Source organism: Xiphophorus hellerii, chromosome 9, assembly GCF_003331165.1.
Source record: "Xiphophorus hellerii strain 12219 chromosome 9, Xiphophorus_hellerii-4.1, whole genome shotgun sequence".
Classification (NCBI taxonomy): Eukaryota; Metazoa; Chordata; class Actinopteri; order Cyprinodontiformes; family Poeciliidae; genus Xiphophorus; species Xiphophorus hellerii.
The window spans coordinates 13066336-13092366 of NC_045680.1; the positions used below are offsets into that span (position 1 = coordinate 13066336).

At 41.3% G+C, this 26031-nt stretch overlaps 2 protein-coding genes across 3 annotated transcripts; one reads left to right on the forward strand and one right to left on the reverse strand.

Annotated features, from left to right (window-relative positions):
- Positions 1 to 175: 175 nt before the first annotated feature.
- On the reverse strand, positions 176 to 8725 carry plaat1 (phospholipase A and acyltransferase 1). Its single transcript, XM_032572857.1, has 5 exons — positions 8499 to 8725; positions 7743 to 7792; positions 5750 to 5888; positions 1346 to 1614; positions 176 to 352 (listed from the first exon to the last, which is right to left on the reverse strand). Exons 2-5 carry the CDS (start codon positions 7767 to 7769, stop codon positions 251 to 253), a joined length of 537 nt encoding a protein of 178 aa, XP_032428748.1. The 5' UTR covers positions 7770 to 7792; positions 8499 to 8725; the 3' UTR covers positions 176 to 250.
- A 4182-nt stretch (positions 8726 to 12907) lies between these two features.
- mfn1b (mitofusin 1b) lies at positions 12908 to 26031 on the forward strand. 2 transcript variants are annotated; one of them, XM_032572332.1, is made up of 18 exons: positions 12908 to 13072; positions 13485 to 13642; positions 13722 to 13857; positions 15043 to 15205; positions 15849 to 15973; positions 16102 to 16210; positions 17093 to 17200; positions 17537 to 17690; positions 18018 to 18085; positions 20916 to 21037; positions 21291 to 21417; positions 21512 to 21616; positions 22476 to 22578; positions 22961 to 23199; positions 23273 to 23446; positions 23965 to 24161; positions 24352 to 24486; positions 25152 to 26031. In XM_032572332.1, the coding sequence occupies exons 2-18, from the start codon at positions 13495 to 13497 to the stop codon at positions 25219 to 25221; spliced, it is 2283 nt and encodes a 760-aa protein (XP_032428223.1). In that variant the 5' UTR covers positions 12908 to 13072; positions 13485 to 13494; the 3' UTR covers positions 25222 to 26031. The 2 variants fall into 2 exon arrangements, with proteins under 2 accessions (XP_032428223.1, XP_032428224.1); XM_032572333.1 differs by having other exon boundaries at positions 22961 to 23187.

A 26031-nucleotide genomic window follows, 5' to 3' on the forward strand; every position in this document is an offset into this window, starting at 1 on the left:
TCTCTCTAATTTGTCCAAAAGAGCCTTTTCAATCATTTCAGATGTCCAGTAACATTCTCCCAAACGCTTCCATACCATTCTGACTGACGTGATGCTGCTTTTTCACTATTCTTTCCCCATACACGTAGAGATACGTGAAGAATATATGAGTTGCACAAAAATTAGCATCAGTTCATTTTTGTTTTCACATTCTTTTATTACAGTTGCATGAACGCTGGGGAACAACAGCCTGCAGTGCAGATCTCAGAATTCAGAAAGGCCTGTTTCTGGACCGTGTGTTGATCAGCCCCAGGACAGAGAAGGCACTGGCTGCTGCCGTCACCAGACTGATGGCCCCCATGGCCCGTGAAGCCTGCAGAGACAAGGAAGAGTACAGGACGTGGACTCAGCATGACCAAACTCACACTTTATTTTGAATTAGTAGTACTGCATATTCTGTCCCCATACACATAGAGCTACGTGAAGTGACAGGTAGCTAAACGAGTGTCCTGAGTATTGCAAAAATCGAACAACTCAGACATGAAAGTAAAGTTGACATCAGTTTGTCTTCATCTTCATTAACAATGTTTCCAGGACAAATTTGTTTAACTGTAAATAAAAACATAAAAATGAACCCATAATATTATACAATTAATTGCCTTCCATGATTATTATCTAAACTACTACTATCTAAACTACTATCTAAACTACTACTGCTAAATGAAACTAAAAGAATCATTTATAAAACTTACTCAAACTAAAGTTAAGAGAAACCGTATACATCAGTTCTGTGCCATTAATATAAATGTAAAGTGTAAACGTACAAACAAATGGATAATATCCAGCTTTTCCCTGCATGCTTCTTATAAACAAAATGGCTGACCTCTCCACTTGATTACAAAAGACCAATTATTTTCTTCCAAAAGAAAGATGCCTTGATAAAAAAAATTTTCTGAATTTTTTGAAGATGCCTAAAAGCTCCTTCTCCCCCTCTTTACTGTCTATCTCCTTCAGTTTTTTAAGCCCATGCTGCACAATACAGTGTCTTATCATTCACTGTAATGAAAATGAGTGCGAAGGTCAGAAGAGAAATCTAAAAGACCCTCTGATTCCCTAAAGATTTGATCAAGATCATTTTAGAAAGTTTCTTGGGAACTTTTTTCACAGTATTTCAATTTGAGGAAATACAACCATTGTCAATGTTTCGAGAGGCATGAACTTATTTCTTGTAAAAAAAAAAATTTAAAAAAAGAAACGAAGAATGGCCGCAAGAAGAAACTATTCATCAGGCATTGTCTAAGGAGTTAAATGTGTCAATGATGCTCTGATGGCACATTAGAAAAAAGCAAAGCAAACAGTCATGGACCTGCTCAGAAACCCCTTCCCCGTAGCGTAGAAGGGTCACAAAGTGCTCGCAGTTGCTCCCCAGCAGGTCATAGGACACCTCCTGGTCGATGAGGACTTCAGCTCGCTGGATGATCTCACGGACAGGCAGAGGTGTGTGGTTGTCATCATACTTGTTGTTGATGCGGTACGAATCGTTTCCCACCACCTCTTTCAGCAGCTGCATGCGCACCACAGCCTTCCTGCTGAACACAGACTTGACGCTGGACATGGTGGCTGCCTGGCTCTCATCTGTGTGAGACACCATTTTTTTATCATTAGAAGTAAAAAAATGGAGAAATGTTTGTTACAGTTATCAAAACGTCACTGAGTTTTGAACCTCATATCTCAAGATAGGAAAAAAAGCAGTTCTTGCAGCTTGTTAAAGCAACTTAAAAGGGAAAAAAATAGGATTATAATGGTTGTTTTCCATTACTAACAATAGAGATGAAAAGATTTGATATTGCTTTGGGATAATATTTAACAAGTATCCACAATAAGCAGAAACTCTTTTTTTTTTTTCAAAAGTGTGAAGTGGATTTAAATACCTCCTCCTGGATCTGTTATTTATAGTAGAAACTTTCACCATAATTTGATTCTCGGTTTGCTACCTCTCCTCCATGGGCTGCCACCTTATCGTGGTGGAGGGGTTTGAGTGTCCCAATGATCCTAGGAGCTATGCTGTCTGGGGCTTCATGCCCCTGGTAGGGTCACCCAAGGCAGACAGGTCCTAGGTGAGGGACCAGACAAAGAGCAGCCCAAAGACCCCAATGATGAAGGAAAACTTTGGACTTGGTGTTCCCTCGCCCGGACGCGGGTCACCGGGGCCCCACTCTGGAGCCAGGCCTGGAGGGGGGGCACGATGGCGAGCGTCTGGTGGCCGGGCTTTTACCCATGGAGCCCGGCCGGGCTCAGCCCGAAGAGGAAACATGGGCCCCCCCTCCCATGGGCCCACCACCCGTGGGAGGGGCCAAAGGGGTCGGGTGCAGTGTGGGATGGGTGGCAGCAGAGGGAGGGGACCCTGGCGGTCCGATCCTCGGTTGCAGAAACTGGCTCTTGGGACGTGGAATGTCACCTCTCTGGTGGGGAAGGAGCCGGAGCTAGTGCGTGAGGTCGAGAGGTTCCGGCTAGAAATAGTCGGTCTCACCTCGACGCACGGCTCTGGTTCTGGAACCAGTCTCCTTGAGAGGGGCTGGACATACTTCCACTCTGGAGTTGCCCAAGGTGAGAGGCGTCGGGCAGGAGTGGGCATACTTGTTGCTCCCCATCTCGGCGCCTGTACGTTGGGGTTTACCCCGGTGAACGAGAGGGTAGCATCCCTCCGCCTACGGGTGGGGGGACGGGTTCTGACTGTCGTTTGTGCTTACGGGCCGAACGACAGTTCAGATTACCCACCCTTTTTGGAGTCCTTAGAGGGGGTACTGGAGAGTGCTCCTCCTGGGGACTCCCTTGTTCTGCTGGGGGACTTCAACGCTCACGTGGGCAATGACAGTGAGACCTGGAGGGGCGTGGTTGGGAGGAACGGCCCGCCCGACCTGAACTCGAGCGGTGTTCTGTTGCTGGACTTCTGTGCTCGCCATGGATTGTCCATAACGAACACCATGTTCAAGCATAAGGGTGTCCATATGTGCACTTGGCACCAGGACACCCTAGGCCGCAGTTCGATGATCGACTTTGTCATCGTTTCATCGGATCTGCGGCCGTATGTCTTGGACACTCGGGTGAAGAGAGGTGCGGAGCTGTCCACTGACCACTACCTGGTGGTGAGTTGGCTCCGGTGGTGGGGGCGAAAGCCGGTCAGACCTGGCAGGCCCAAACGTGTTGTGAGGGTCTGCTGGGAACGTCTGGCGGAATCCCCTGTGAGACGGAGCTTTAACTCCCATCTCCGGCAAAACTTCGAACACGTCCCGGGGGAGGTGGGGGACATGGAGTCTGAGTGGACCGTGTTCCGTGCCTCCATTGTCGAGGCGGCCGATCGGAGCTGTGGCCGCAAGGTTGTCGGTGCCTGTCGCGGCGGCAACCCTCGAACCCGCTGGTGGACACCTTCGGTGAGGGATGCCGTCAGGCTGAAGAAGGAGTCCTATCGGGCCTTTTTGGCCTGTGGGACTCCGGAAGCAGCTGATGGGTACCGGCGGGCGAAGCGGCATGCGGCTCGGGCGGTTGCTGAGGCAAAAACCCGGGCGTGGGAGGAGTTTGGAGAGGCCATGGAGAAAGACTTCCGTACGGCTTCGAGGCGATTCTGGTCCACCATCCGGCGTCTCAGGGGGGGGAAGCGGTGCAGCACCAACACTGTTTATAGTGGGGATGGTGTGCTGCTGACCTCTACTCGGGACGTTGTGGGCCGGTGGGCAGAGTACTTCGAAGACCTCCTCAATCCCACCAACATGCCTTCCACTGAGGAAGCGGAGCCTGGGGACTCTGGGTTAGGCTCTCCAATCTCTGGGGACGAGGTCGCCGAGGTGGTTAAAAAGCTCCTCGGTGGCAGGGCCCCGGGGGTGGATGAGATCCGCCCGGAGTTTCTTAAGGCTCTGGATGTTGTAGGGTTGTGTTGGTTGACGCGACTCTGCAATGTCGCATGGACATCGGGGGCAGTTCCCCTGGATTGGCAGACTGGGGTGGTGGTCCCCCTGTTCAAAAAGGGGGACCGGAGGGTGTGCTCCAATTATAGAGGGGTCACACTCTTAAGCCTCCCTGGCAAGGTCTATTCAGGGGTCCTGGAGAGGAGGGTCCGTCGGATAGTCGAACCTCGGATTCAGGAAGAGCAGTGTGGTTTTCGTCCTGGTCGTGGAACGCTGGACCAGCTCTACACCCTCGGCAGGGTCCTGGAGGGTGCATGGGAGTTCGCCCAACCAGTCTACATGTGTTTTGTGGACCTGGAGAAGGCGTTCGACCGTGTCCCTCGGGGAGCCCTGTGGGGGGTTCTCCGGGAGTATGGGGTACCGGGCCCTTTGATACGGGCTGTCAGGTCCCTGTATGACCGGTGTCAGAGTCTGGTCCGCATTGCCGGCAGTAAGTCGGGCTCGTTTCCGGTGAGAGTTGGACTCCGCCAGGGCTGCCCTTTGTCACCGATTCTGTTCATCACTTTCATGGACAGAATTTCTAGGCGCAGCCAAGGTGTTGAGGGGATCCGATTTGGTGGCCTTAGGATCTCATCTCTGCTTTTTGCAGACGATGTGGTCCTTTTGGCTTCATCAGATCGTGATCTGCAGCTCTCGCTGGAGCGGTTCGCAGCCGAGTGTGACGCGGCCGGGATGAGGATCAGTGCCTCCAAATCCGAGGCCATGGTCTTGAGCCGGAAAAGGGTAGAGTGCCTTCTCCGGGTCAGGGGGGGTGTCCTGCCCCAAGTGGAGGAGTTTAAGTATCTCGGGATCTTGTTCACGAATGGGGGAAGAAGGGAGCGGGAGATCGACAGGCGGATTGGCGCAGCGTCTGCTGTCAAGCGGGCGCTGTACCGGTCCGTCGTGGTGAAGAGAGAGCTGAGCCAAAAAGCGAAGCTCTCGATTTACCGGTCGATCTACGTTCCCACCCTCATCTATGGTCATGAGCTTTGGGTCATGACCGAAAGAACGAGATCGCGGATACAAGCGGCCGAAATGGGTTTTCTCCGTAGGGTGGCTGGGCTCTCCCTTAGAGATAGGGTGAGAAGCTCAGTCATCCGGGAGGGACTCAGAGTAGAGCCGCTGCTCCTTCACATCGAGAGGAGCCAGTTGAGGTGGCTCGGGCATCTGGTCAGGATGCCTCCTAGACGCCTCCCTGGTGAGGTGTTCCGGGCACGTCCCACCGGGAGGAGGCCCCGGGGAAGACCCAGGACACGCTGGAGGGACTATGTCTCTCGGCTGGCCTGGGAACGCCTCGGGATTCCCCCGGAGGAGCTAGAAGAAGTGGCTGGGGAGAGGGAAGTCTGGGCCTCCCTTCTGAAGCTGCTACCCCCGCGACCCGACCTCGGATAAGCGGAAGAAGATGGATGGATGGATGGATGGATGGGTTTGCTACCTTCTCTGCATTTCTGAATTTCTTATTTTTAAAATAGCTCAAACTCTATCACATAAAGTGCAGATATGTTGTGAACATAAATCTTCACATCTTGCAGAAGATTTTTTTTGTAAATTACTGCATTGTAGCTCTGACTGTATGTTTGCATACCTGCAGGAAGCTATACCTATGCCCTAGGTCTCTATTCTTTTGCATCCATTTTCATAGCTCTGCCCCCAGGCAGAAAATCAACTTTTAGCTAAGCCATGACTGACCCTGCTTTATATCTGTTGAGTGTATGTGATGCAGAGGAACTCTATTGTTAAAAGCAGGTGTTTCAAATTTGAGGGACGAAGGGCAGAGTTTTACTCAAGTTAAGCTATAGGAACACTGGGATTTGTCACTGTCTACTGACCAACAGGAGTTAAGTTGATGATGTAACCATCTCCCAGGTAGAGAGCCCAGTGCTGGTATGCTGGTCTGAATATTTCAATGAGGTCACCAGGTTGAGGGTCAGCAGAGGGCTCAGAAAGCTCAGGGTCATTAGAGGCCATCTAATACACAGAGCAGAAAAGACAATTATTTTCACAAATTACCGTTTTTGTGTCACAAAAAGACTGTCTTGGTAAATAAAACAACTTTACTGTCAAAAGAGCCATTTTGTCGCCTCCTTCACAAAAGAAAAATAGTCTAGAGCCGCAAAACGTAACACAGCTTATAAAAAAATTAAAAGTTGACATTTTTTATTCCATTTTATTTTTTACATGTTATAACAATGGAACACAACCAACAAAAGTGCACCATGCATGAGTAGGCCTATTCTGAAATTAATTAAACACTGAACTATGCAGGCCTATTTGAGTTCTTCCCATATTTGTTTAAAATTAAAATGAAAACAAGCACACTTTAGTATAAATAAAACACAAAGCCACAGTTTAGATGCTTTAAAAGATTTACATAAAATTAGGAACTTTTGTGACAAGTCCAGTTCAGTGTGCTGTCGTCCTCGATTGGGTAATTTTTGTGGCCTGCAATTAACCAAAGCACCTGAATATTAAAAAAAAAAAGAATTACATCAGCTTCAGGTCTGAAATAATTTTTTTTTTTTTCTGAAAAATAATAGCCTATTAAATGTTAGTGTTCTCAACTGTTTAATGTGATTTCTGTTCCTGTAGTTCGCCTCAGATCTTCCCTATATGTCGGGGCTGTAAGATGTGACTTTAGGCAGGACTGTAGGCTCTCATTTGTGAGGCGGGAGCAATATTTGAACTTTTTAATGTTCATACTTGAGAAAACTTGCTAGCATAAGTATGTTTACCCAAAGATGGATAGGACTCCAAACGCATACTTTTTCATGTTTACATCTGTTGAGTCTACTTAATACAGAGGAACTTTACTGTTAAAAGCAGGTTTTTCATATTTGAGGGACAAAGGACAGAGTTTTACTCAGGTTAGTTGTAGGAACACTGGGATTTGTCTTTGTCTACTGACCAATAGCAGTTAAGTTGATGATGTAACCATCTCCCAGGTAGAGAGCCCAGTGCTGGTAGCCTATGCTGGTCTGAATATCTCAATGAGGTCACCAGGTTGAGGGTCAGCAGAGGGCTCAGAAAGCTCAGGGTCAGGACTCCAAACGTATACTTTTTCATGTTTACGTACGTGTTGGGAATGACACTCCATGTTTAAAAAAAAAATTGTTGGATTTGGGGAGGTTGTCAATTTCACTCCATTTGTGCTCTTTAGTAAGAGTGGCCTTCAGATCCGCTCTCAGGTTTTTGAACTTGTTGATATCCAGAGGTGTGACAGGGAGACCTTATTTTATTTTGAAATGTTCTTTTTTGACAGCTCCCTCCCTCTATGAAAGGGGTAGCTAAAAGTGTGCAAGTGAGCACACTATCTGCCCTGGTCAGCTACAGCTAAATTAGAATATTAATGAGAAGTTTATGTATTTCAGTAAACACATTATGTAGATTAATTCCAGACAGATTCATATTTTAAAGATTTTTTTTTACTTTTGTGAAAAAATCTTTACATAAGTAAAGATTACTTTTTTTTTTTACATATGCATGAAATCATAATTTCTTGCTTATGTGATTTCTTGTAAGCAAGAAATCATGTAATGAAATATGATATTTAAGATTAGAATATGACATCAAACCGATTAAAAAACATTCTCAATACAGAAATTGGGGTTTTTTAGGGTCTTAAAAGTATTTTCAAAAGGTGCTTTATCTGACATACGAGCCTCATCGGAACCTGTATTCTAATTTATTGAATATGACTGTAAATGTTAATATGAGATGATTATTCATACAGTATGACACTAACAGTAAAGTTATTGTGAGCCACATGTTGCAACTGGCCCTAAAATCGTCTTTTTTTTCGTGACAGACGTTCAGTGTACTTACAGCAGAGTTTGGTTGTTGTTTATCCATCCCACATCATGCTTCCACAAATTCTGCAGACAAAAGAAGACAAGATTTCCAACCAATCAGATGGTTGGAAATCTTCAAATGAATTTCTAAATTTTTAAAATTCTTACATTTTAATTTAGGTTTTGGTTAAATGTGACAGGAATGAGGAAACGACAAAAATGTTGTTGTGAAAGAGAATGCTACATAAATGGTACACCACAGAGGTCACTTAGAGAACACAGCAGCTCGGTCACTCACACACAAACACACACAATACACATATGAGCTCCTGTGTTGCCTGTTCTGCTACAATAGCACCAGCACAATGTGGAAACTGAGGGAAAAATTACTGAATTCAGGTTGTTTTTCACTGAAGGAACAAGTGCCTCGTGAAGTTAAATTGTTTTCAGTTGTGTATTTTTTTGTTGTCAGTTTTACCAGGTGAGAAAATGAGTATCAAAGGTTTGGTGATCAAAAAAATGTAAATTGGATCAAAGTTGCCTATGAATGAGGGGAAATGTATATCTCCCTGGGGGAGCAGAGAGTATGTCCATCGCATGATTTATTTATGACGGTGAAGCTGCATAAAGGCCATGAATTAATTATCAAAGCATAACTCTACCAGCTTCAGAAAGTAATCTACTGATGTAAAAAAAAAAGAGAAACATATAAACTATATGTACTTACATGATAATAAGCTTGTTTCTATGTTAGCAGTGTATTGTAAAGGCTTAGAAAGTTCATACTTACTCAAACACCAGTAGTTTTTTCTTCCTCACCATTTTACTTCTCCATCTTAAATCCACTCAAAACTACAGAAAAATACAGCAAAAAAAGAGTGATCCAAAGTTTTTAGGATGAAAAGCGCTCACTGAGTTGTTTGAATCCCAAACTAGATGTCGGAGGTTTCTCCTGGAGCTCGTTCAGTGTTCACGGTTCTGGCTGATTGTAGTTTCTGCCACTGTTGCTAAGTTCTGTCTCTCTGACACAAACACACACACAAACACACACATAGATTCATTGACAGTCACAACACAAAAAGGCAGACACATGCATGCGGGGCACTGAATGCACTGCTATTTTAGTCTAAACGAATAAAGACCATGTTAAGCTAAAAATAAAAAAAGAAGAAATAAAAGCCCATTTTAACCAAACAAATAGAGGCTTTTATTTAAAAAAAAAAACAATTTTTATAAGTTTTATCAGAACTTTATAATCTATTAATGTCAACTTCATTAGAAAATTGTGATATAATTCTGACAAAATGGAGTGAAGAATTAGGAGTGGAAATTACCACTGAGAAGTGGAGTTTAACTTGCACCAAAGCTCACATGCAATCCATTAGTACAAAATTTAGATAATGACAGTACTAATGGACTATGAGAAAATACATCACACCTGTAAAACCAAATAAATTTAACCCTAATATCTTTTGATTTGTTTACAAAATGCATGGTGGAGAAAGGGACACTATTACAATGGTTATGGCAATGTAACAAAACCAGCTCTTGGAGAGGAGGCTAGGAAAATAACAGCAAGAATTATTTCAAAAGATTTTTTTAATGGACCCTGCTCTATTTATCTTGAGTCTATATCCCAGTGGTCATAGATACAAGCATATTTTGATAGATATGTGTCTCTTGTATGCCAAAAAAATGTATTGCACTCTTTTGGAAAAGAACTGATAGTCTGCATGTCACATTTTAGATTAGACAAATGTTAATAACTTTTCCGTTGAAAATGATAACATACATGCAAAAAGAGCAGCAAGAAAAAATTGAGGAGGTTTGGTCTTCATTTTATTTATTTGTTAAAGATGCAAAACTCATAGATGAAGAAAATTATTATAAGATGTGTATGGCCCTGGTAAATAATATTAAAGAAAATTGTTGGTCTGGGGAAATGTAATTGGTTTCTATTGTACTTGTCTGACAGTTTTTATGTATGTGTGTGTGTGCATCTGCGTGCGTGGGTGTGCGTGTGTGTGTGTTTTCCTTCTTCCTTTTGTCTGTCTTTGGTTGATTTGTTTATCTGTTTGGTCATTTGTTTGTTCCTGACATAAATGTTCAAATCATATGTTTATTCATATACAAATATGCTACAAATGTGTTATTGGAACCCATAGAAACTTGGAATATATATGTGTGAATTATATCTCTGGTTACTAAGAATATAGATAGATAGATAGATAGATAGCATTTATTGTCATTGAACAGAATTCAACGAAATTTCCATTGCAGCTCCCGTGCAAAAGGTCAAATATATACAGTAAAAATAAGCAAACACACAATAATAATAATAACAATATATACAACTAAATTAACTAAAGGCACTCAACCATCCAAAGAAGTAGCAGCAGGTCCAATTATGGCAAAGTACAGATGATGTGACAGTGCAAAGTGCAGAACAATATGGCTGTGTGGGGGTGGGGGATATGTATGTGTGACTGCGAGGTTATGATATGTGTGGGAGGGGGGGGCGGCAGGGAGTAATGGCTCTGACGGCTGTGGGGAAGAAACTGTTTCTCAGTCTATTTGTTGTAGTCCGTATATTCCTGTACCGCTTGCCTGATGGCAGCGGCACAAACAGTCTGTGGCCCGGGTGGCTGGAATCCATGGCTATGGATCCAGCTCTCTTCTTGACCCGGTCTGTGTAAATGGAGTCCAGGTCTTGGAGGGGGCATCCCACAATGCCTTGTGCTGTTCTCACCACCCGTGTCAGTTGTTTCCTCTCCAGTGCTGTGCAGCTACCATACTACACAGTCATGTTGAGGCAGAGGATGCTCTCGATCATCGCCCTGTAAAAGTTCACGAGCAGCCGTGAGGAAAGTCCAGCCCGTCTCAGTTTCCTGAGGAAGAAGAGCCTTTGTTGTGCTTTCTTCACCAGGTGGGAGGTGTTTGTGTTCCAGGAGAGGTCAGACGTGATGTGGAGGCCCAGGAACTTGATGTTGTCCACACGTTCCACCACTTCTCCATCTATGAGAAGGGGAGTGTGATCCGTCTTCCTGGACCTTCTGTAATCCACAATGACCTCCTTGGTCTTCCCTGTGTTCAGCACCAAGTTGTTGGCTGAACACCACTGAGTGAGCTGCAGAATCTCCTCTCTGTAGTGGGTCTCGTTGTTGTCTGAAATGAGACCCACTACTGTTGTGTCGTCCGCGTACTTCACGACTGTGTTGGTGGGGTGGATGGCCACGCAGTCGTGTGTAAACAGGGTGAAGAGAGCTGGGCTGAGCACACAGCCCTGCGGCGTGCCTGTGTTGAGGACCAGTGGGGACGATGTTGAGCCACTTATTCTCACCACCTGAGGCCTGTTGGTGAGGAAGTCTCTGATCCAGTGGCACAGTGAAGCGGGCAGCCCCACCTCGAGTAGCTTCAGCACCAGCTTGTCTGGGATGACGGTGTTAAATGCTGAGCTGAAGTCTACAAATAGCATCCTGACGTAGGTGTTGGGATGCTGCAGATGGGTCAGCGCTGTGTGCAGAGTGATGGAGACAGCATCCTCTGTTGACCGGTTCGCTCTGTAGGCGAACTGAAGGCTGTCCAGGTTTGCGGGGATGAAGTCTCTGATGTACCTCAGAAGAATCCTCTCAAAGCACTTCATGATCACCGGGGTCAGAGCGACGGGCCGGTAATCGTTCAGGCTGGTGATGGACCTCTTCTTCGGTACAGGGATGATGGTGGAAGACTTGAGGCACTCAGGAACCATGGCGAGCTGCAGGGACAGATTGAAAATGTCCAGAAACACTCCTGCCAGCTGGTCGGCGCAGGTTTTCAGCGTCTGGCCTGACACCTTGTCCGGTCCTGTAGCTTTGTGAGTGTTGATCCTCCTCAGGGTGGACGTCACCTGATGCTTCTGTAGGACGAGGGGCTGGTGCTGCTCTTCCAGTTGGGGTAAATGTACGGCTTCTCTGCTGCCCGCCGTGTCAAAGCGGGCAAAGAAACTGTTTAAGGTGTCAGGCAGGGTGGGGTCGCGGCTGGTCAGCTGAGTGCTGTGTTTGTAGTCCGTCATGGTTCTTATGCCTCTCCACATGCTTCGGGGGTTGTTGTTGATGAAATGTTCCTCAATCTGCTGTTTGTACTGGAGCTTGGCCTGCTTAATACCTTTTTTCAGTTCCGACCGGGCCCTGCTATAAGCCAACCTGTCTCCAGACCTGTAGGCAGCATCCCATAACAAATGTATGAATGTTTGGTTCCTACACAAATTCAAATAAAAACAATGTTTTTTAAAAAAGAAAAAAGTAGAAAATTCTTAGAGACTTCTTATTTTTATATGTATATTTCAACTAGTGCTTTTCTGCAGCTCTGACCTCTGTAAACTTTTGATTACAGTAAACCGGGCGCTAAAGGTTGTAAATTCAGCTCGCTGATTGGCCGCTGGAGGCATCGAGTCACAACCAGTCCCCGCCCCTTTTTTGATTTTCATCAAGCTGGCTCAGCTTAGTGAAAAAAAAAATTTCCAAAATAAAACAAGTTTGACTTTAAAAAATAATTTTTTAGCGTGGAAAATACTCACATTAACTTGTATTGAAAATATATGAAGTCAAACTTAAAAGAGTAAAAAAAAATTTTTTTTTAATTATTTGACAAATAACCACAAAGATTTATAATCAGGAAAATGTATTGTAATTAATTTAAAACATGTCAAATTCTTCTGAGATTCAAAAAGAAGATGAAATGTAAAAGTTATAAATATAGAGTTTGTTAATTTCCATCCTTATATTCTAAAAAGCCTTTATGACTTGATAGATATAGTATAGATATAAATGATAATACAATTTAAATTTAATGGTAGCAGTTTAATCTTTTCTGTTGTTTATGTATGGGCTTAAGTCATGTTTTATGCACAAGATAATAGCAAGCAAGAGAAATTCTGGTAAGCCAGAGATTGGCCATAAGCAGCATGTTCTGGATTTTAAGGCAGAGATAGTTTCAGACGTTGAGTTACAAAATACTCATCTGCTGAACATCAATCACGTTTCTTTCAAATACGGCACTATTATAGAATAAATAAAAAGGTTTTTCCAGCATTATGTAATTTGTTGTCAAGAAGCATTGTTTTAGCAAAGAATACACTAGACCTAAAACACATTTCCCTTTTATATTTCATTTTCCGCAATGTGACGGCTTTTATTTTTAAGAACTTGTGTCACAGTTGTATTTCCGGTGGCTAGCTTGCCTTTGCAGCGGTGCTAGATACAAACAGAAGGTTAGGCAGGTTGACAGCGACGAATCTTGTGCGAAGTGCGAGGATATTTAGTGTAGTCAGGGTAGAACATCTGTGTTTATGTTATGTGAAGTGGACGCCGGTTTATTAGGACTGTGGTGAGGATATATTTACACTTCTGACTAATGTTAGCACAGACCACATTGCCGCTGCCGCTGCTTTCACTAGCCTAGCTTAACGCGTGCTAGCTTCATAGCGGCTCGTTAAATATTACACTTCGACTTTTGTAGCTTGCCTGCAGGCAGCCTAGAAAACAGGAACATCTCTGTCAGTTAGTAATTATTTAATATTTTTTATATTATCAGCAATTTAAGTGTCAGTTATGTTATGGATTTAATGAGTATTAAATTGGGTTAAAGATAGATTCCTTCAGAGTAGCCACAATATTGTGGAGCTACTTTAGCCCTGTTAGGCTTTAATCTAAATGGTACGATGGTGGGTTTTATGCGCGCTGTCTATAAAGTGTAAATGCATTAAATGTAGTTTGTGTAACACTTCCCTTGTCTCCAGATTGAGCACCATGGCTTCTACTCCAACACTCAGGCGGACAGATTCAGCTCGGGGGGACTTTTCTCCTCTAAAGCACTTTGTTGTAGCCAAGAAGAAGATCAGCAATTTGTTTGAACAGCTTCTCGGCTACGTGAAAGAGACATCAGAGTTTGTCGAAGGTGAGTTTGTCAACTTATGACTAAACGTTAAAGAGCTGTCATCTGTCTTTAAACTTTTTAAACTATTCTGTGCTGACAGTCATCAGTGGGAATGAGGCTCTGGGGACAATCGCGACTCAAGATCAGAAGATGGAGATTCAAACCTATGCCGACAAGCTTGCAGTCATTAAGGAGGTCCTGGCTCGCAGGCACATGAAGGTGGCGTTTTTTGGCAGGTAAATGCGTCACTCCTCACCTGAGGTTTGATATCCTGCTGTAGAGGTTTTTCCTTCCTGTTGTTCTAATTTGGGATGTAAAATACAATACCCTGGGCAGGTGTGTTTCACTTTCACTTTGCAGTGTCCTGCAACCATATGTGGGAGTGTAGTAAGTTTAATTCATTTATACAAGTATATGGCTGATTTCTTTTTTTAAATAGAATTAAAAATCAACAAAAAAATCAAACAAAAACATCTCAAGACCTGAAGGTCTTTGGCTGTGATATGTGGCTTATTTGCTCTTTTTTTGTTATAATTTTTTAACTTTATTTTTTAGTAAATAAAACATACCAACCACAATTATTAGCTTCTTTCCATCTAAGGGGGGGGGGGGGGGGGAAACCCTCCAAAGCTCACTGAGGGAGAACTGCTGAGAGTGACGTATGTTACACTCAGTAATGTTTACCTTCCAACTAGTTGTTTTGGTGACATGCCTGGAATAAGCATTTCTTGTCCTACCACCACAAATAAATGTGTGTTATTAGCTGAACTCTTCTGAGAAATCAACTGCAACTGTGTGCCTTGGTCAGCATAGGACTCAACGTTTTATCAACAAAAATAAGGGTTAAATATGTGGAAACACCTCATTTACACTGTAGAGTATGGTGGAAGATCTGTGATCCTGTGGCCCTATTTCTCCTACAAAGCTACTAGGAATGTTGTTAGAATGAGTTATTATATGAGGAAATGGTAAATATAAATCTGGTAGCCTCAGCACTAGATTTATGGGTCACAATTGTTTCAGAGTTGTCTCAGTGACAGACCTGAATCCCATAAAAAACATGCTGGTTTTGTTAAATAAGATTGCTGAGGAAGGGACTCTGGGTGGTGGAGAATGATGAGCCAAAGACTCATCCTTTTGTGTTCTTCAACTTTGTGAAATGACCTTAAAATGATTATTGACCTCCATTTTAAAGATATTTGTAGTAAGTGTATTTGTACCACCACCATAATTTTAAAGATAATGAACTCCAAAGGTCACAAACATAAAATATGCACACATTTGTTTTTTTTTGTTTTTTTTGCTTTTTCTCCTAAATTAAGATTGTAGGAACTTGGTTTTGAACTAAAATCCCTGACGACATCTTGGTTTGATTTGAGTAACAGGAAGCGGCCTGTTTGACCTCTGATGTTTTCCTTTAGGACCAGTAATGGTAAAAGCACAGTGATTAATGCCATGCTGAGGGACCGCGTCCTGCCCAGCGGGATTGGTCACACCACTAACTGCTTCCTGAGCGTTGAAGGCACTGATGAAGAGAAGGCCTACCTTAAAACTGAGGGCTCAGAAGAGGAGAAGAGCATTAAAGTAAACATCTTAGCTTTTGTTTTATTTTTTGTCAGTTTTTTGTTATTGCAAATATGCCTAATCCTTGTCACATTTTACATCAGAACTATATAATATAAAGTAAAGTTTTAACACAAACCCACAACATAATTATTTCCTTCTAACTAGACTAACTCTGCCACCTTTATCTGGTTTTCAGACTGGAACAAAACTAGTGTATATTAGGAAATATAAGAGATCACATTTTGACTTTTTATTGTGTTCATATCTCAGTATGTAGTCGAATAAAGTGAAAGGAGCATGAAAAATGTGGATGAACTGAAATGTTCTTGCTGTTGTGAAAGAGTTAGTAAAGTAGGTCAGACTGTTAAGTACACAGTTTGATTGAATTTGTTCCTTAATAAGAGTTGAGACTTTCATACTGACTCCTAAAGACAGGCTTAGGATTTAATCGAAAAAGAAAATGTTTCTCCTCGTCATAGTTTGATCCACTGGTGGTCACGGGTATTTCAGGAATGATTTTGATTACTTGCTGTTGCGTATTTCTGTTTAGGAGTTCATATATTATCAGAGATTGCTTCCCTCCACGTTAATGAAACGCATATGTCTATATGTGTTTATTATTCCTTCAACATTCATCTCATCTTTTCCGACCCCTCTGCAGACTGTAAACCAGCTGGCTCACGCTCTGCACATGGATGAAAGCCTGGACGCCGGCTGTCTGGTCCGGGTGTTCTGGCCAAAAACCAAATGTGCTCTGCTTCGAGACGACCTGGTTCTTGTGGACAGGTAGACATAAAACCACATCTGGAGAACCTGCACGACTGTTGCATAGTAGTTTATATAGTTTATTTTAATGTAAAAATGCATTGTTTTTCCCCATTTTAACATTTATTTGGACATTTTTCTCCCTCTAGTCCAGGGACAGATGTCACAACACAGCTGGACAGCTGGATTGACAAGTTTTGCCTGGACGCTGATGTCTTTGTGCTCGTGGCAAACTCTGAATCGACACTTATGAACACGGTATTATTTCACACCAGCATCCTGTGGGATTCATTTATTTTGCATGAGGTGTTAAGCAGATTAGATAAGTTTTAAAGTCTTTTATTTATTATGAAACTTGGCATAACCTAGTCATTCCTATATTTAGCTAGTGCTGTCTATTAAATCTGTCGTGTCATCATGAGATTTGCAGGATTGGTGTCCTTAGCAAGGAAGCAGGGTTGTGCTAATGGTGTAACTGCTTTATGTGTTGTTGATGGTAGCGAGGTGGCTTTTTTTCTTCTTAGCTCTTTGTTTATAATGTTTGACGAAGATATGTTCTATGATATGGAACAAGTACATAATTAAAATACAGATTTATCCCTGGTATTTTTTTGTTATTTTAAAAATTCCATATAGTTGGGAAACATTATCATTAAAAGCTTGTTTTTATAGTATATGGAATGCTTTTAGTAGTCACTTAGGGTTTAATTGAGCAGCAACTATTTAATTTCCAAGCAAATTGTGTCTGGTTTTTTCAGTCACTTATGTTTACTCAATAGGCCTTTTTACATACTTTCCATCCTGAGCTGGTTATATTGCAATCGGCTGTGTGTACGCAGCCTCAGAAAGGCTCCACTTGTCTCTCTTTGCTCAGGCATTCATGCAATGTGAAGCTAAACACAGTCACTGCTGCTCTTAAAGAGAAAGCAGACTCACATTCCCATGGTGGCTGTCCACTGGACCCGAACCAAATTCTGACATGGCAGAAGATTAATAAATATATGTTGTTGTTGTATAACAATGTTTGGTTAGAACATTTCTGTTAGCTGAAAACGATGTACCGAATACATCCTGACATTTTTTGCTGCTGAGTTTGTTTTCTGAAGCATATTATTGACCTTGTGTCTTTATTCCATTTAGGAAAAACATTTTTTCCACAAAGTGAACGAGCGTCTCTCAAAGCCAAACATCTTCATCCTTAACAATCGTTGGGATGCCTCTGCAAATGAACCAGAGTACATGGAGGATGTGAGTTAAAACTCTTGTAGCTTTCATACCACAAACAAATACATTTCAACACATTAGGCAAATTATTATTGCTAGTAAAATAAACTTTACAAATTTATTTGAATTTATTTATTTCAAACAGACAATAAAAAGTGGAAATGGAAAAGAAAGATCAGACTGTCATGCCAATTGATTAAAAGATCTTCTGATTTTCTGCCCCTATAAATCATTCACAGAAACTGCTTTTGTATGATGACCTTACTTATTTATGTAATATTTGTGTTTTTTTGCAACTCTATAATGAAATCTCATTGAAAACGAACCTGTTAATATTGATGCAAGTGTTTATTTTTGCAGGTGAGGAAGCAGCACACAGACCGCTGTGTGAACTTTCTTGTGGAGGAACTAAAAGTTGTTGACCGTGATCAGGCACCCAACCGTATTTTCTTTGTCTCTGCAAAAGAGGTGCTCAACTCCCGGATGCAGCGAGCGCAAGGCATGCCGGAAACAGGTGAGCGTGAACTATAGTTTACCCTGGTTGAACAGAGTAAAGAATAGAAAAAGGTTGTGTAGTAGTTTCATGGATGTCTTTTGTTTATTTATTTAGCATTTTTGTGTCTATTCTTATTTGTTGTTTAAGTATTCTATCTTTACTTAGTGAAAAGAATTAGAGAGCAAACAAACCTTTTTATGCTAAATTAAATGAATACAAGCTAACAATAAACACAGTTGGATTTTTTTTTTTAAATATATTTTTTAAAGATTTAAATAATTTGTATTTTAGGTGAAGTCTCTAAATAGAGTTTAGGTAACATTATATTATACTTTTATCCCACAGGTGGCGCTCTGGCCGAGGGGTTCAAGGAGAGACTAAAGGAGTTCCAGAGTTTTGAGAGGAGGTTTGAGGTACACAGACTAGTGTTACATTGAGGATGTGGCTTAATATCTGGTAATATAATTACCAGTAAGGCATGATGATTATGTTACAAACTGATTTCTATTTTAATAACAGTCATTACAGTTTCCTTTCTCTTCATTGACTCTCCTTTCTATAGCAAAGCTTTATCTTTAGTCCTGTATCTATACAAGTTGATTAATAGATAATGACTTGGAGTTTTTTTATGCAGCTAGAATGGTTAGTTTACATTGTTCAATTATCAGCTGCCTAAAAAAACATTTACCATAGAATCTATGTTTTTATCTTAAACCACTGGAGAGTCTGTGTGAGAGACTCGCCAGCATAATGACGTAAGTCAATGACCAAAGACATGATTCAAATATTAGGCCGTGAAGTTTTCAGGAAACAAAGTGCAGTAGTTCTGCTGCTGTAATAAATGTCTTTTTATTGTTTTTTTTCCCAGTTATGAATGTCTTCACCTGTCACCTTTTCCTCACCAACCTTTCCCTCCTATCAAAATGAGAACCACATAAGAGCAGGATAAACACCTGCAACTGGCTTTCCTTCCATTATTGGACTAATAGCTGCTTCAAATCTCTGGTGTAATTGTGCTGCTGCAAAAAATAGAAATACCCAACTTAAGAGTTTTCATCATGTAGTGTGATGGTGGTTTTCAGTAACCAGAGAGCCAGCTCAGAGCCACATCAATATGTTGCTGTAAACTTAAGACTTCCAGTTAATGTTTGTGCTGATTTTGTTTCATTCAGAGGTTTTTGGAGGATTGCAGTGCAGAGAAACAGTTTAATAACACAGATTCAAGGTTTCCCCCAGAAAACTTGCTACGCCCGGAGGTTGGGCGCTAGGACAGTCATTCATTCAGCAGCTCGTCGTGTTTTTTAGTTAAAAAATGTTTAAAGTTGACAGGAAAATTTTTAAATATCACTTGATAATTATGTGTTATTGAAAGATTGGAAGATTAATACATGAACACCAACAATAAAGTGTTAAAAATGCAAACATTTTAAAAATACTTAAATAAATAAGCAATGATTAGCCCGTTGGGGACACAAGTAAAGCCTGGTGGCTCGACAGGCTTGTAATACACTGGAGGAAACCCTGAGATCATATTATTTATGTCAATATCCCTACAAACAGATGACGTCATATCACAGTATGATGTCTTAAATGATGCAGAAACGCTTTTTTAAACAAGTGCTGCTCGTTAAACACTTCACAAGAAGCTGTTCTATGTTCAAGAATTGCAGCACTGGACAGTTTAAGAAAAAACTGAGCGTTTACATCAGAATTGATTGACTCTGTCTGAAGACCAAGACGAGTATAGCAGAACTGAGTCAAAAATTTGTTTCATTGTTGTACTTTTTGTCTTTATGTGTATAAAAATATACATAATTGACTGAACTTTGAAACATAGCACTTGGACTGGCGGCTTGCTGTTTTTCAACCCACCTCCAGCTGCTGCTGAGAAAGCATTCATTTATCTGTGCTAAATTTAGGTCTTACAGTTGTGGAAATGTACAAAAGTGATGCTAAGCAAACAATAGCGCAAAGTTAACATTGGACTAGTCTGATGGGAAAAACTCCTGGTCAGTTTTTTTTTAATGTTTCCCCACTCAGAGCAGGCACCTGTAGGGCCATTTAGATATGTGCCTGTTCTTCAACCTGCGTCTTCATTGCTGAAGTCTAGATTCACTTAGGTGAGGTTAACAGTTGTTTGGTTTCATTTGACATCTGTTTGCATTTTTCAGTTTTAATATTTTCAGTTTTATTTCACCTTAACATATACCATTTTAGCAAAACATGTAGTTGTATATTTGAGAAAGTCAGCAAAACTACTTAGAAGTTTGAACCTTGAAACAATAGTAATTACTTACTGAAGCTGTGCTATGAACTAACCCAGAGGTGGGCAATCCTGGTCCTCGAGGGCCGGTGTCCTGCAACTCTTAGATGTCTCCCTGGTCCAACACACTTGAATCCAACAGCTGAATCACCTGCTAAGTGCAGTCAAGTTTTCCAGAGTCCTGCTAATGACCTCATTATTTGACTCAGGTGTGTTGAAGTAGAGACGCATCTAAAAGCTGCAGGAGACCGGCCCTCGAGGCCTGGAGTTGGCCACCCCTGAACTCACCTGAGCTAGAGCTTTTCTGTTTAGCTAAAACATATCTAAATCAATGAAGTCAGTTGCCTTTTGCCATCCAGTAATCAGTTATAAACAGCAAGTACCTGCAGATTTTAGTATAACATTTAATGTGTGAGTCCACCAAATCATGAAAATTGGACTTACTTCCAGATTGTATTTATTCATAACAAAAGTCATGCTTAAATTTGATTAATATTGAACTGATCAAATAAGAATAGACAATATTCTTATTTGAAATTAGTCTAAACTAACATCCTATTAGGAACAGAGGAGTTTCCTCCTGTTGCTTTAATGTCAAGACAAATCTTTATGTCCATAAAGTTATGTTCACTCTAGACACAAAGGACACAACATTCCTATGTTTTCTTGTTTTGACATGTTTTCTTTTCTTCTACAATTTGTCTGGTTTTTCATAAGTTTCTATTATTTACAAACTTTTCTGTGGCTAAGCCAACACACAAGTGTGACCCTTTTGTATGTGGGCTGTGCGACACAAGGTACACACTCTGCTGCTGTCATTTTCACGTCTGTGTCTCCATTTTTTTCCCTTCATCTTTAGTTAAAAGCAGCAGGTGTCTATCTTGTCCTGTTTGTCCCTACACCGCATGCTAACTCATGCAGGCGGTCTGGCAGCACCCAGCCTACCTGTCACAGTAAACTTGTGTGTTGTGGCCTCGCAGGAGTGTATCTCGCAGTCAGCAGTGAAAACAAAGTTTGAGCAGCACACTATCAGGGCCAAGCAGATCATAGAAAAAGTCAAGACCATCATGGATGCCATCAACATTGAAGCAGCCGAGAAACGGTGAGCATCCCTCCGCATGTCTTCCACTCTTGTTTTTATTTTATAGCCATTAAGAATTTTACAGTTCACGATGAACTAATTGTCTTTTTATCAATGTCTTAAAGGCTTTAACAGGTAAACTAGATAATAGAAATTTTCTGAGTAGTTAAAGTTAAGCGTAATGTGGTTAAACAATTAAAAAGAACAAACACAGTTGACCGTTCAGTTGCTTGGGTGCTTGTATCTGTCGTGACGTTTTGTTTTGGACTTTCAGAGTGGCAGCACTGGAGGACAGAGAGTATCAGAGAGACCGGCTGGAGTTTGTTAGGAATCAACTCAACTTACTCATTGAAGAAATAAAAAAGAAGATCAAAGCTATCAGCGACGATGTGGAGTCCAAGGTAACAAGAAGTGGGATAACTTCACCCTGCCTATAACAGCAACCAAATCACCAGTAAATATGCTGTCAGACTTATGTACTTGTGTTACACTCAGGTGTCCATTGCTATGGGAGAGGAGATCGACCGTCTTCATGTGATCGTTGACGAGTTCCGCGGTGATTTCCACCCTTCACGTCAAGTCCTCAAACTCTACAAGGCTGTAAGTAAAACTCTGTATAAAAGCTGTTCACTCTAGTCATGGACATCATACAGTAACCCCTTGTGAAACATAAAATGAACATTACATTTTGTGAAATCTCATCATCAAAAGCAAATATCAAATATATTAATTAATGTTCCAGCTATTATTAATCAAAGGCAACTTTAAATCTGTGGATTTTTAACTTTGATGTAAAGGATCTCAGAGTTTCAGCTGTTTTGCAGTTGAGCAAACTTCCACTAATCCGGACGTTTGCTCCAGATTAGTGGAGCATAAAAACTGAATGCTGCTTCTCTGTGTTTGGTCTTCTGGTTCTGGTCTGCTCTGAACCAGAATCAGAGAGGTCTGGAGGGTTGATACAACAACAGCAACAGGTCTTTAACATATATTGGTGCTCACCAATAGAACGGTTGAGATAAACTTGTGAGTTCTGGTTCTGGAAAAGCAAAGAATTAAGTGCAATTTCTGCTTGGAGTTGTATTGTAATGTGAACTATAAAATCATAATCACAAGTATTTATGCTCACTATATTTGTGTTTGCTATCAGCCCATTGGAGAACTCAGGTGGATGACTGCATTGGTTCTTGTAATCATTTCTTTAACATTATAATAAACTGAATTCATTCTTTGAGGGAGTTTCTTGCAGAATCTCAGATATCTTTCTCCTGATTTTATATTTGTGTTGAATGTTAATCTTGCAGTATTAAATTAAATACCATTGAGTAGAGTGATAAAATGGGGAGAGGGTTTACAGTCCGTCTAATTTATGCGACTTTTTCAAACTTATTTTTGCAACAGATCGGTTTAGAAAAGTGTTTCTTCTCTAGTTGACCTGAACTTCTTTCTTTGTCACTGGCAGCATCTGCTGGCGCATGTGGAACAGGGAATGGGAAAGAACCTGGCTTTCCGTTGCTCCAACGCCATCAACGTCTCTGTCCAGTCTTCTCAGCAATACATGATGGGTAACTGACTACTGACATTACAAGAAATCCCAACAGATTTATAGAAAACACATTTTACTGGATCATTTTGACTACACCTAATCAGAAGCGTTTGGTCATCTGACTGTACTATATTTGTCCTTGCTGAATGCCATCACCGCATGCCTCATTATGCTACAAATGCATCACCGTTTCAGACCTGCATGCAGACTGTCCTCTGTGACACTGATGCAGGTAAACTGGTAATGCGGTCGTTGATAAAATATACAGGGTGCTGTTACAAAACTAAACCATGAAGTCTTTTTTTTTTTTTTTTTTTGAAGAAATGAAGACAGGTAGCTACAGTATGTGTAAGTCTTTTTTCAAATACGAATGTTTTTCGTGTGTGTGTGTAACATTTCAGAGAGCATGGTGCCTCTGCTTCCCTCGACGGCTCAGAGCCAAGTCCACATGCTGGTGCCCAAAAAGACGTTCGACCTGAGCTATGACCTGAACTGTGCTGCCATTTGCAGTGACTTCCAGGAAAACATCGAGTTCCAGTTTTCGTTGGGCTTGAAGGCTTTAGTGCACCGCTACTTGGGTTCTGTTAATGCACAGAGAGCTCTCAAACTGGTAGATCCAAACTTCCAGGTACCTTCTGAGGTGAACATAATGAAACGTCATGTTGTGTATTTGGGGGTAAACCAGCCTAAAGTTGAAGTTGTGTTTTCTGTAGAACTCTAGAGCTGTAGTTCCTGTAACGCCTTCATCTGAGCCCCCATCCATCGCAGCACCGCCCAACAACGAGAAGGCTCTGATGACCCAGGAAGACCTGATGATAGCCATGGCAACCAACTTGGCATCCATCACTTCGCGCACCTCAATGGGCATCATCGTTGTTGGAGGAGTGGTATGTCCTTATGAACTGTGTGTATTTAATTATGGTCTAAATGCATCCTTAAAAAGTCAGGAAAAAATAAAGACTTTAAAATTTCTTAAATGAATTTAAAACATTTAAGTATACCTTAAATATGTTGACCACAGGTCTTAAATTTTGTCATTGCAAGACTAATTAATGAACATTTTTATTTTCTTGTCAAGGTGAAGTTTGAATCACACTCAAATGTCTTCATTTCGTTCTTTGACTTGAGGCGGTTGAGGCTACCAGCTACTTGTTGCTAACATATCCTTGCTAGCTAGCAAGCTAGTTTTTTTTTCCTTTATCATGGCCACAAAGCCAATTTCACAGTTTTTACTGTACTTACTGTAAAGCAGTAAGTTTCCTCAACCATCCTGTTTATAGATTTTCATAAATTTCCTTCAAGGTGCCATTAAAAAGGTCTTAAATTTGACTTGCCATTTGACTCTTAACGGTTTGTCTTAAAGCTTCTGACTGTTTTTTTTGTTGTTGTTTTTTTTGCTCTCAAGGTGTGGAAAACAGTTGGCTGGAGGGTTATTGCCCTGTCGGCCTCCCTCTATGGCCTGGTGTACTTGTACGAGAGACTCACTTGGACCACAAAAGCGAAAGAGCGAACTCTGAAGCGGCAGTTTGTGGAGTTTGCTACTGAGAAACTGCAGCTCATCGTCAGTTTTACAAGTGCAAACTGCAGCCACCAGGTCCAACAGTAAGTCCTGATGTTACAGAAGCTGCCTGTCCAATAACCTGGTAACTGAAAGATTATTTTGTTTCGTGTTGTTGGATAAATTCAACAACTATATTCATAATTTTGATTTGCAGTATTGTAAAAAACCTTTTGGAATGTATTTTCCCCTCATCATGACTTCCTCCTCTGAGCGGTGTGACTCTGTTCGCAGGGAAATGGCCACGACGTTCGCTCGGCTCTGTCAGCAGGTGGATCAGACGCAGAGGGATCTGGAGGCAAACATCCGTCAGCTGACCACTAATATAGATGAGCTGGAGACCGTCCAGAACTGCTCAAAGACTCTGCGGTGAGTCCTGAACACTTTCTCACGAGTACAACAATAAGGGGAATAGTTTGTAGCTTTTCAGATAATTCAGCAGGTTTTACCATGTCTAGCAAAAGTATTTATACTCCTTGAACTATTTTGCAGACTTTAATGGATTTTCTGAGGATATTATGAAATATACCAACAGAAAATGTTTCCATAATTGTGGAAAATGAACATGATTTTCAAAAAATGTTAAAAATTTGAAATGTGCCTTGCTTTTATAGAAACTTTGTAGAACTCACTTTTTCTGCAGGTACAGCTACAGTCTCCATCTTAGTACATCTACAGATAGAACTGACGCCCTTTTTTTTTCTTTTGCAAAGCAGCTTAAACTTAGTAAAATTATCCTCTGCTAACTAAAAGGGTACATATTGTGCTTTCTTGAACAAGTTGGGACAGGTTTGTGTTCCTCACATTTTGTTTTTGCACAAAATGCTTCACAAACCAGCTGACCAAACATACTGGAGCTGGGATTGCTAGGCAGCAGGGCAGTGCCCGCTGATTGAGACTTAATAATCGGGAGGTTTTTGAAACTGCTCGTTTTTCAGACACCAACAAAACATTTAGTTGTTGCCAAAAAGTGGATGACAAACTTCTTTGGTAAATTTGGTTCATGTTTTATACATGTTTTATTTTCTGCGCAGACATAAAGCAACAGAGCTGGAGAAACAGCTGGAGGATTTTACCAAGCAGTACCTGCAGCCTCAGGACTGAAGCCGCAGTCTGGCTCTTATGGAGTCGTCCTGCTCACGATGCCGACTGCTGGTGGCGGTGCTGGAAACTGAGTCAACCAAAACATGGAACTCTTTCTGCACACCACCGGGGGCAAAGCTGATGCTCCTCTGAACAAATGTACCTACAATGTTTTTCAGATATTAAGACTTTTTTGGTTTGTGAAAGATTCTTTTTGTTGCTCAGAAAAACCATTTGTTAATTTTGTAGGTTTCACAGGAAAAATTAAGTATTTTCCCTGTTCTTAACCCAGCCAGAAACATCAGGTGCTCACAAAAAAGCAGTTGAATTAAAAAGGAAAAATCTGCCTAAATGAACAGTGGTTGTGAAATTTCTCTCCACCAGGGGGCATCATGCATTGGTCAGGTTGCCAGGTGTTGGATTCAGTTTTTTGACACTAACCTTTTGTGACTTTAATTGTAAAGATGCCTTTTTTATTATTGTGTTTATGGAGAAAATGAAGACTTGTGCAGACGTTTGTTCAAACGGGATCAGTTGTTAGTGAAAAAAATACACGTTATATTAAAAGTGTAAGGAAATAGTAAATATATGCACTGTACTCGTGAGTCGGAAGGAAAGCATGTACTGTAGTTTTATTTCTATTTTCTAACAATCCAAACTGTATAGTTCAAAGAATTTCATTATCAGATGTTTTATATTATATTTTATTTATACAAAACACAATGGGCTTGCAGTTACACATCACTGCATTTTGTAAACTTTTGCGTTTCCTCTCAAAGGTGTATCAAAATTTGCTAGATTGCATTAAACCTGAAATTATCTAAAACCTGA